General features: G+C 40.5%; 1 protein-coding gene across 1 annotated transcript in view; it reads right to left on the reverse strand.

Moving 5' to 3' along the window:
* klhdc8b (kelch domain containing 8B) overlaps positions 1–12591 on the reverse strand; it is a 70990-nt gene that overhangs the window by 12506 nt on the left and 45893 nt on the right. Inside the window, exon 5 of the mRNA XM_028410685.1 lies at positions 944–1045. Coding sequence (XP_028266486.1) covers positions 944–1045 — 102 coding nt within the window. The remainder of the gene's footprint in view (positions 1–943; positions 1046–12591) is intronic.

Genomic DNA, 12591 nt, shown 5'->3' on the forward strand with positions numbered 1-12591 from the left:
CAATAAAATCACATTTAAATATTTTTGTTATAGTGCAAACTACTGTACTTTTTCTTAAATTAGGACATTGATTGCATAAAGTGAATGACACACTATTCATTGTTAATATACGTACTCAAAAGTGCTCTATTTTTCACAATATCTCGAAAATACCTAAATACAGGTGACAGATTACCACACATATCAACTTTCAACAAGCTTTAACAGTAAAATCATTCTCAGTCATTTTGCTCTGCAAACACCAAGAGGTGCAGTGTTTGCGTGTATGAGAGCAGCTATAGTTTGAAGGACTTCTGAATGTGTGAATACTCTTTATGCTACATCTTAAGGTAGTGTGTGTGTGTGTGAGTGTGTGTGTGTGTGTGTGTGTTTGTGCGTGATTAATCTTGTTGATGCAGAGAAAACAGTCGATATCTGCTTAACAAGCATGTCAAGGAGAGGAAAAAAAGCTGACCACTGATTAATTTGCAACATCGCTCAATTTCACTTCACACTATATTTACTTTAACAAACACAGCTCAGTCAAGGAGAAAATGGAAAGTTAATAGGAAATTAATTTGCTGGTGTGTAGTGCTGGTAATTAATGATGGCTGTTGTATTTGATTTGTTGTAAGCTCGCTCTGACAAGTTCACTCTAAGTAGTAAGGCTTTTTTTATCATCAGATGAAGCCTGCTGGCTGTAATATGAGGGGTAGGTCTATAATCACATATACATGCTGGAGTCTGTGTGCAGATAAGTAAAATGCTGTGAATGTTCCTGTATTTTGACATCTTTTTCAAAGAATATACTCCACTTCAAGGTTCACTATAACATTCCTTCACCCATGAGGGTCATTCAGTGGCATAACTTGTTTTGTGTCTATTTCTTGGGGTCAAAGCACAGCTCTGTGTTTACAGAAAGAAGCACATTGACGGCATGGAGAAAAATAATGGGCCCACTGACCTAGACCACCAGCAACAATGACCCTTCCACCCAGGCATCCTGCCACGAAGTCAGCCCTCTTCTCCCTCATCCTGGATGTTCGACTGGGTTTGATCCAGATACCTGCCAGAGAGAGGACAGGACATACTGTCAGTCATACAACACATAACACAACACACATACAACAACAGTCTCTAAGTGCACAAAAGAAAAACACACATATCAGTGTTTAGTGGAATGTGAACATCATCTAAGTAGCTCATTGGGTATTAATTGAAATCAATGAAATAATACATAGAAAGGAAGCTTAGCTTTATGGACAGAACATAACAACAGAGGAGGTCCCTGTGTTACAGAAGTAAGAGAATGAGAACAGAAAAAAGATTGGAAATGCATTATACAAAGATTTGATAGCACAACAAGACCTGCCTCAGGAGCTCCCTCATCCCCTGCCCCCATCTCTCTCTCTCTCTCTCTGGCTTGAAACCAACTACACAACAGCAGATTAAATTTCTATATTTGGGGTCTGTGATTCGTAGTGACACATCCCATCTTTCTCTGCTCCACATCTCCTCTGCAAATTCACACAAATGCCACAACACACAAGTCATAAGAGAAACAAGGATTAATTAAACATGTGTAAATGAACACATAATATTAGGCACAGCCAGATGCTAAGCATTAGAACAACATTAGAACAGATGTGGTGGTTTTTGATAGGTGTCATTTAGCTGCACTTGTCATTCATTGTTGCTGTTTAAGTTTAGGAAAATACAGGATATTGTTAAGTGATGGCTTGTCTCCCTCATCCCTGCTGGGAATTACAAGGAAGCTTTCTTTAAATGAGTGTTTGTCTTCCTCAAAGACACAAACACATGATAAATCCACAGCTCTGTGGGAACACCGATCACATTAGTTAGCATTTGCTAAGAAATAACTCTGCTAGAAAGAAAGATGGAAATAGAGATGTGAGTAGATCATAATCACATGACCAATTTCATGGGGGACTGACACACAAAGTACTCATTACTCCATTACGTTACATAGAAGAAGATTACAGACATTTGCAATATAGTATTTCCATTGTGACCAAAAAGATGTACATAGAACCAAAGAGAAAGAGAGGAGAGCAGTGGAGAAAGTTACTTAGGTAAAAGCCCAATTTCACCAGAAATAACAACAGTGCTTACATTTTTAAGATATCAGCCAGTCAGTTTTGTAAGTGCATGAAATACCTGCAGGACAGGGCTGGACTGGTTACTGTGCTCAGCCACGAAAAGGAAGCAGCAGGAGGAAGAAGTCTGATTAGCTGAAATCATGATCTTATCCTAAGTCTGACCAAGCAGTGACTGAAAATAGAAGTAAAGTGAAAAGTAATGGTCTGACATGGAACACAACCCCAGCCTCCAAGGTGAAAGTCTGCTGTGGGACTATTAATCTCCTCTACCGCGCCACCTCAGTTCGCAGGCTTAGTGTGTTGTGATACTCCTCTGACCAAACCAGCGTTCATGTTGCTTTGTGATTTATTGCCAGTCTTTTTTGATTTATTATGTTGGTCTATTTGGGTCCACACAGGTATAGACATGACAGACTTTAATGCTGTGGCAGTAAACCGAGACCCCACCTGACCCTAACACACTATTTGGCCTCAGTTTGACTTCTTAAACATAGGGTAGTTTACAGGGTTCAATAATTCCTCTGAAGGCTGTTAGCAGACTAGACTACAAAGGACAAAATCCACAATGCACATAAACAGAGTGGAGGAGGTCCACTCATGGGGGGAAAAATCATCTGCTCTGCTGGTCTCTTTAGCATCTTAGAGGACAAAGACTGACGTTCAGACAGCTGAATGGGTGAATAAATGGGAGTTTTATTCGACAACACAAGAAGCTTTGTCTCACAGCCACATGCCTCTAAATGGCCACCAAAGAGTATTTATCTCACCTAACAGAAAGGTGGCTGTTTGTAAGTGTGCTTCTACTGCAGCCAAGTCTCCCACCACTGCAAAAACAGACTGCTGTTGCAAAATGTGCCAACACTGAGCGTGACACAGGCTCCAGAAAAAGCAGTGTACTAAACAAAACCAAGACTTTAAGAGGCATCTGCTGCTGTTCTCGGAACCTTTCTGTTTACACCAATTCCCAAAATGCTTTTACAATTTGTTATGCATCACCAATCAGGAGACTTAAAAGAAACTTAGTGGAAAATTTCATTTTTTGTTAGTCAGCATTAACAGAGAGACATAAGAGGATAAAGAATAAGCTCTACAGGAATGAAGGAAACAACATTTTCCAAGATGCTCCATGCAGTTGGAAGATATTTTCAATTAGTAGATTTGATTTCCCATAAGCAGCCTGAGAGGAGAAGGGAGGAGAGGAGAGGAGAGGAGAGGAGAGGAGAGAGGAGAGAGGAGAGGAGAGGAGAGGAGAGGAGAGGAGAGGAGAGGAGAGGAGAGGAGAGGAGAGGAGAGGAGAGAGGAGAGAGGCATATTTTGAAGATAACACAAATGTGTTGCAGAGCTCCCGGTGTGCTTGCTTTAGGGAAGTAATGACAGGGTTGCAGTGCAGCTAAATGGTAATCTCTGAGTCAGAAAAGGGAAAAGCAGAGCCACCAGCAGCTCACTAATAGATATGCTGCCTGCAACAGATCACCTATTCAGCTGTGGGAAAATGGAAAGGCCAGATAACATGCAAATGTAGTGCAGATATATGTGTGGAGAGGAGTGAGGACTCGTCAAACAGGCTTGTAACGTCTGCTGTTGTCTTCCTCTTCATATGACAGGCTGTGTTGTCACTGCTATCTCTGGATTCAGCCTCTGCACATCTTCTCTGGCATTGGGGATGTATAGAATGGACCAATACATTTTTTAACCCAAGTAAATAAACACAATAAAATCATTCAGGCTACACATTTTACCATACAAATGCCCAGTAAATTCCAATAATTAATAACATAATTAATAAAACAATAATCAAGTAGTTACAGTGCTAGACCTGAGTTGCTGTAAAAGCTCAGTAGAAAGGAACTGGTTCCAGTCCAGTCTGAATTTGATAAATGAGAAAAAAACTTTAGATTTCTTTAATAAATTGGTAACTCTGGCTCCAGAGCTGCATATTGATCTGTGGCCCTGGCCCCACCAACCAGTACATCATTTATCTGTCTCTGTTGATGTGTGCATGTATTATATAAATGTCCTTTCCATCCCATCCCCCATCTCTCATTTACTTGGACAGTCATCAATGGGATATGTGCCTGTGGTCCAAAGGGAATGTTCCCTTGTGAGCCTCACTGTTAGAAGAAGCTAAATCAACAATTCTATCTGTACATTTTTAAATAATCATATTCACAAAAGACAGAGTAAAACGAAGAGGAAAACTCACACACTGCTTTAAAGGACAAATTAGCCAATTTGAGGAGGCAATGTTACCATTTGTCAACACGAATTATTAATCCTATTGCACTAGCCAACTATAAACTTCAGGAAAAAGAAGCAAGGAGGCCATAATTTACTTAAGCTGACATTTCCCTTGTTTCTGTTTGACTGGCTGACTGCATGCACATTATACTGGCTAAGGTGGTGCATGAGAGCAGGTAAGTTGAGTGACGTGTGGGCCAGATATGTGTCTGGTGGGCTCAGCTGGAGGAGAGGAGAGTGTGTTTATTTAAAGCTCAGAATCAATCCTCTTCTCCTGTTTCGCCCTTCCAGACACTTCAGTTTGTAGCCTTCACTGTGCTCAAAGAGACACAAACTCAGAAAGGTACAAAAATGCCAAACAGACACTTAGGAAGGCATATGAAATGACAGAGGGTGCACGAATATAAATGTGTGTCTTCAACTGGATGCACATGCACAGAGAAGGCAGATGAGCACATTCTTATGTGCATGTAGGCGGTTGTGGACATGCGTTTGAACAGTTTCAGTAATGCATACAAAAGCTCTACATCTGCCCAGTGAACGGGCACAGCAATGCCCCACCTCTCTCCATTTCCATATGTCATCACAAGGAAGAAATTGGAAGATACTGGCAAGAAGATGAGATGGTAATGACACCAGACCCAATCTGATAGAAGGCCAAAACTACACTGAATATTTCAGACAGAAATCAAACTGCCACACTTCAAGTGATCGCAACCCAGAAACCGCTTCAGACAACACAGCTTTGTTTATGAGAAATGTTGGCAGACATGTGCTGCGTTTCTTGGCTGTACACACGTCTTCCTCATTTTTAAATGACTGCAATATAATCCTATACACATGTACCAGGACAAAATGCAGGATTTGGAGCGTTGTGTTTTAGCCTACAAAAATACGACAGACATGAATTATGTCTGGGACTTTCTTACAATACACAACGCAGCTAAACAATGAGCAAATCAACTGTCTAGGCTGCAGTTGCTGTGCTCTGAACCCCATCTACTACACTCCTGTCATAAAAAACAGGCTGCTGCACCTATCTGCACTGCTAATGCAAAAATGCAAGGTTGAACTATAATAACTGTTAGTTACTTAATCTGCAAAATAAATCTACACTGTCATGTGATCAAAATACAGTTACATTCTTATAACTATTGCGATCACATGAAAAAGTGACTTTTCCCACATCGTATGCAAGCAGGCTTCAGCACTCTGTGCCACATAAGCTGATTCATGCAACTGCTGTCACCTCATTTCACTTTTCTATTTCACGCTGTGGAAAAACTGAAGGCAAAATGTTTTGTGCTTTTTTTATGCTAACTTGATGTTATAGACTAAAAAGTTGTCTTTTTGTCTACAAGTAACAATAATGTCTGGCAAAGCTGAAGTATTCTAATGTTGTTAAATTAAGATTGCACAGTCTGGCTGCCCTTTGAGCTGCTGTATAAATGCTTGTTTGCCTGCCTGGCAGCCTGCTACAGTGCATTATTTCAACAACAGCTTGTGTGCATGTGGGTGTTTAACAGCATTCAGCTTGGTTTCAGTCTGCTAGCTGTCGGCCAAATGACTGCTGGCACCTCAGAAGCAGCCTACGCCTTTTTTACGTTGCACTGATAAAATCTCACCCTACCTGCCTGCACCAAGTTGGTGTGAATATTCAGTCTCGTCAGCCAACAGACGCAGATGCGCTCAACCATATGGTGACAACACTGTACACACTCTAGACCTTGATGCAACCCAGCCGAGCAAGGACAGCAGAACTCTTCTGACAGTGATTAACCTCATTTTTTAACACCTTGGATAAATTTGGGTCATTTCTCCTTATTCTGCAAACACTTACAGTGATGATTCACATGCTGATGTTACCATTGTGCATCTGATTGTCATGCTGTAATAGTAATATATTGCATTCTATATGAGGTAATGTGAAAGTGTATCCTTATAATGTAAACCATTTTTCAGCTGAAATTTTCATAAAATCTAATTTAAAGGATCCAAGAATGAAACTTAACTTAAAAGTGTTCCATTATGATTCCATTTTCATGGCAGTGTTAGATATCTTTTAAGAAAAAAACTCAAATAAAATCAGTTTTCCGGCACCTCACACAGGATGCATACACAGAGAATGAATGAAAATATTTATAAATTATTTAAATATTTTTAAAATCTACTGCTGGGTTTTGGGCTTCAGAAGTTTAAAGACCATTATGTAGCTAACACAGTTATCTAGTGCAAACAGCTAAGTATTTGTAAGTCTTAAACAAACACAAGAAAGAAGTAGCAAAATACATTTTGTAATTACTCTCTCCTCCATTAGCTTCGATAAGTCAGCTAGTCTTTGTAATGTTCTGTTGAATCACATGTTAAAAGGTACTACAAAAAGCTTTTGAAAAATTCTTGTCTTGTCTGTTCCTTTTTCATTTAACTAGGTTTCCTACTGGAACTGCTGGTATCACATAAAGTCTTTAAAGGTCTCTCTTTCTCTGATGTGACTATTCATTACCCCTCTTCTCTTCTCTACTGGATTTGAGTCCTGGACCGGCAGATAATGGCATGCTCTCGCTGAGCTATGCAAACACATTCATGAATGTGCAACCTGAGGCGGTTGCTGCAATGCAGGTTTGATTAATAGCACTCTGCTATCGATTACAAGGATCGATGCACTAATCCGCATGTCTTATGAGGATTCACAGGATGTGAAAACTCAAGAGGCACATACACACAGGGAAAAAAAAACTTTCTCAATGAGCAGAGATAAGACTGAAGCACCATGGACAGCTCCACATGCAGACAGCCTTCAGCTGGCCGAGCTAAATGTTGATCTGCCAAATGAGGGAAGATATTACCGGCTCATTTTGGTGATGATCCGAGACAAAGCGATTATTGCAGCTCTGTCTTATCAGCAGGGCTTTAGGGGACACTGAGGACCAAAGCAGTGAGTGGCAGAAGATTCAGGCTGGAGGGTTCTGTGAGGTCTTCTAATGATCCTCTTTGGCCTCTCAGTAATACCATAAATATTCACGCTCTCTGGGTGGCCGTACAAGTTAATGGGCTTTAATTCCTTTAATATATTCCTACTGTTACTTCTCCCTTTCTTTGCTCAGGTGGTTGGTGTGTGCAGCAGGAGTGGACTGTAAGTGACCTTACAGAGAATGCTAATCAATCACTGTGTCAGCTGCCGGCCAGAGAACAGACTGCACCTAAAGAACAATACAGCAACAGTACCTGACTATTAATCATGCAATCAGTGACAACTAGAAACTTTACAATGTATGGTCTTCCTCTCAGTTCAACTCTTAATCACTTATTTATGCAGCTCTGCTTGGTGAGAGATATGAACACATTCTAGAAGAGAAGACATCTGCAGGGATGCACTGTTTCTAAAAACCGCAGGGGAAACAACTGAGGGGAAAAAAAATTCAATATCCAATACTCTAACATCAAATCTTGAAATCTGTTCACAGAGTAGCAGAGGGAGAACTTCCAGGGGAGAGTGTAAACATGACAGAGATGATTCAGAGAGAGAAAAACAGGTCTTTGGTTGTAAAGGTCTGACAGCAGCTGGCAGGTTTTGAGTCATCACTCAACACCTCTGCAGTCTCCTCTGTAAGGAGTTACACACTGATCTATGCAGCGCAATTACTCTGCACACACTCCGTTAATGGAGAGAGATGTAATCGACAGGAGGTCCAACAAATCTACTGATAGTCTATGCTTTCACAGGGTGATATCAGAATTAAGCCTGGGTGCAATAACTTAAGAGGAGGTGTTGTTTTTAGGGCACCCGTGGGTTACAAAAAGACAGAATAGCGATGATCTGTCTCCATCATGTATGAGCACATTTACCTCACCGACTCTGTTTTGAAGGTCACATAAAGACCTCTTCTTGGTGGGTTTTATTTTCTTCTCTTAACTTTCATAAACACCTCCAGCCAACAGGGAGGCCATAAGAGTTTGATTAAATATGAATGTAGTGTAGTGCACTGCAGAAAGGCCAGGCAAGGCTGCAGTCAAGTTCACACTGCATGTCAGACGGTTAGATAGACTCCTCATCCATCACATCTCTCCTTCATCAGAAAGGGAGTGTGTTGATTTATGGCGGAATCTGCCACCTCTGTGGGAGTAGTGAGTGTTTTCATTTCATGTCACACGGTATGTGATGTAGACAGACTGAATAAACTCTGAAGGTCAAAGAGCAATAACCTTTAAGTCAACTCAATTAGATGCTAAGCGAGTCTGGATTAGAATTGATGGTTTGATGCCAACACTCTCTTGGAGGACACGCTTTGCCCCAGCAAGGTCACTTTTAAGAGGTAGATCTCTGCTCATGGAGAGGTTAAGAGGTTGTGTTTAGTCCTGTTCGTGCTTTTTGGTGTGTGTCTTGGGCCAGCGGGGTGTGTCAAGTGTTTCTTGATGAAACTTTATCTGACAGCTGATTTAAGCGTTCTCCTTTTGCCTGAATGAACCTGACTCCCTGCAATCAATAACTCCAAGCTCAAGGACATAACCGAATTTTAATTCCAGTCCAGATATAGTGAATTTGATATGTATTTACACCTAGGATCAGGATCTGATACAACTGGCTTTATACTCATCCTCAGCATTTCTGCTGATGTGAGTGTTTAATTGAACAGGGCTCACAGCTGCTGTCAAAGGGTTAGGGTCACAGTCAGAGCGTTATGCCTGAAAGATAAATGCCACCTTTTTTCTTTTCTACTTGTAATAAAATGGGATTCGTGTTGCTGCGGTCACAGCTGCTTTTCAGCACAGAGAAGCCCATGTTAACCTAAAAATGTTAATAATAAAAGTACAGCATGGAAATCACAGCAATTAGCTTTTCAGAAATCTAATGGAGGTGGTACTGATTCTGGTGCAATTACATGTTGGCAAGTTTGATTGGAGTAATCGCCACCTTAGCTGTCAGCACTTGATGAGTAAACTCATCCATTTAGTAGATGCGTCATGGAGGTTTCCAATCCTATGGATGATGTCATACTCATTCACATGTGCACAATGGTGGTGCACAAGGAACTGAGCTTACATGTGCACCGTGTAAGCCTCATACACGACTTGTGAAGACAAGAGCTCTGGTTTGAGGATGACATATACCACAGCATAATGAATCTATTTTTCTTCCTTCATTCCTCCCTCCAGCCACACTCATCTCCTCCTGAGATGCTCGAATATAACTGATCACTGCTTGCGCACTCGCATCACAGCTGGGAATCTCCACTGCAGTGACAACCCAGGAAGGTTTCTGTCATCATTTTTGCATAAAGCAGAGGCACGCACATGTATACGCAACTGTACACACGCAAACACACACCAACACTCCCTCGGGTCTATTTATAGGCTTCCTATGACAGCATGTCCCAGCCAATAATAGTCTGAACAGTAAGCTGGTCTTTTAATCACCATCTTAGACAACAGATTTGTAACGCCTATTTTACAGTGCAACAGCTTCATACTTAACATAATTACAGTTGTTTGCAGCACCTGTCAGTTCAAAGATCAGTTAAATATGCATGAATATAATTAGCATAAAGCCAATGAGTTCATTTGCCTGGGGCTCTATCTGCAGCGTCACATCTTTGCTGCCATGCTTCATGGTCAGTTAAACGCAAACGCAAAACAAATCAGTGTCACATGACCTGTTGCATTTTTACCACAGCTACAACCTCCTGATCAAGCACTATAGAGGCTGGTTAATGAAACTCAGGGGGGTGGCTTTAACTGAAGTCAGAGAACAGGTGAGGTTTTTCTCCACATTTTTACCATAGGGCACAGCAAGCAAAAAAGCTGGGTTTATTAGTCTGCAATTGTCTAATGATTATAATCTACACAGGGTGCAGATGCAGTTAGATGTGGATTGGTAATAAAGAACACCGCAGGTAGTGCAACAGTTTTTATAAATATTGTAAGAAGTCATTTACCTTATTTATTTAGCAGCGTGAATGAGGTGAATTGGTCTACAGGAGCAGCACAGTAGCACCTTTGTGTGTTTTTAGATTTCTACATGTGCTCTGCTCATGAGTGGCTTCACAGCACCAGGATTGTGGTGTTAAACATGTGTAACCAATGACACAGAGGACAAAGACTTCGGTGAGACAGAAACTGAGAAAAAGTGAGAAGCCAGGTGAATTGGTAAAAGAGATGAGGGCGAGAGGAGGGGGAGGGTCGTGAGAATGGATAGGATGAGTAAAAAGTTGAGGAAAAATCGCTGCTGGAAAAATGTAATCTTCACAAAACACAAATACAAAATGGATGATTAAAGTGCAAGTCACTGTTTCATGAATAGCAACCTTAGGTTGTTTGTTACTAATGACCAGAAAAGTAGGTCAATTAAGCATTGTTCCCAATGCATAATAATCAGCATAAGGAGCTGGGAGAGCAGTACTTTATGAACTTTTTAGAACCATTAATGCTGTACAAGTATGGGATGCAGGCTGAACTGTCATGCTGGATTATTTCAGTGGATGTTCTTGTTCCAAACACTGGGCTAGTCAGGCAAAAAATCTGCACTGTAGCTTTAAGGAAGCCTAAACACAAACTTCCTTAGTGACAACTCAAAGTTATCCCTTTACACTCAGTGCTGCACACCACTGACTCTCTCTTGTAAGTAAACCAGGATAATAACATGTAAATCAATGCAATTGATTTTCATACATTCCACATTTTTAAAATAATCAAATGTGATTTGTCATTGATGGTCTAATCTTTATCTTTTCTATCAGCCCGTGTAAATTCAAAAAGTATTATCAGTATTCTTTCACATTGTTAGTCAAGCCACAGACAAGGTCAATCAGGCTTGTGGAAGTGGAATCTGTTAATGTGGATAGTCTGTGCTGTCAACAGCTGAGTGAAGAAAGAACAAAAGGGAAAATTAACAAAAATTCTCTAAAATGTTTGGTTTGCCATCACAGAAAGCAGCTTTGCAGTATGATCGGTGTAAGGCTTTATAAATGGTGTCAACACTGGAACTTTCGCACACGTTTCAAACCATCTGAGAACAAAAACTGGTTCCCACTAAAGAAACGTTGATGTTTTCAAGATAAAGGCAGTGGTGATGACTATATAGTGATGAGAAGAGGAGGAAGCAGAATGCATTTACTTTACAACAAATCACTTGTTACAGAACAAAGGGCATTTGGAAATGCATGCAGTTCAGTGTTGTTGAAAGTGATACATAAATCTTACTAGAGGAGCCGACTCCTAAGAAAAGGGTGACCAGGGGTGGATGGTCTAACCTTTACAGCAAAATTCTGTAAATTCAGCTGCCTCGGCTAAGATCTACAACAATTAGTGCCACATTGTGAGAACTGCTAAGGAATAATTACATATTTTTCTTTTAATTATCAGGCCTAGTTAAACAGCTGTTCTTGCAGCAGTGGGACTAGAGACTGCTGAGCAGAAGGTCAATTAGTTTAGCTACCTTTTTCTACTGCAGGTGTTACGCTTAAGTCCCTTCACAATAAAACAAGCAAAAAAAAAACTATATTATACTAAAAGCAACAGGATGTAGTACCATTCACTGATAAAATACAGTAGGAAATCAGACCCTGATTGACAGCCAAACAACATTATTATTCATGTTCCTCAGTTGAGACTGGAATTAAATGGGAACGGATCTGTATGCATAACGATGGTGCACTATCTATCTATTATTTACATTGCAGTGTATGTAGTCTCACTGTTATCTCACATTTGTTTTCAACACACACACACAGTAACTGTAGAAATGTGGGTAGAATTAGAACACACTGGCAACAGCCTGCAGCACTTTCTGCTGGCACTCCAAGTATATGTGTATACAAGCCAAAGTATCACCTGCAGCTCAGGTCACCAAATTACCTAAAAATCACACATAGGCTCATACACTACATTAGTCATTATCCAAGGGGCTCATCACATCTGCAATATAACAATGCCTGAATCTCATCAGGTAATTAAAGTTTAAATTCATGCAGTCAGCTATGGTCTTGGGGAGCATCATAAATCAGCGTAAAAATGTTCCATCAAATTTTGCACCAATAAATGCAGTTCCTGAAACAGCCACTTGAGGCTGCCTTCAGCCTTCAGTTGAGCCGCGGTCTTTTGATCAAATTAAAATTTATTCCATTACTCTGGTTTGCTGACTCAAAACAAAGCTGCTGTACTTAAAAAGCAGTCGTGTTATTGTTTCATGTCTTACATAGACGCTTGTTTGGCTTTTTGTAGAGGTGACTCTCCATCTTCCACACAGCAATGACTCATT

Source organism: Parambassis ranga, chromosome 7, assembly GCF_900634625.1.
Source record: "Parambassis ranga chromosome 7, fParRan2.1, whole genome shotgun sequence".
Lineage (NCBI taxonomy): Eukaryota > Metazoa > Chordata > Actinopteri > Ambassidae > Parambassis > Parambassis ranga.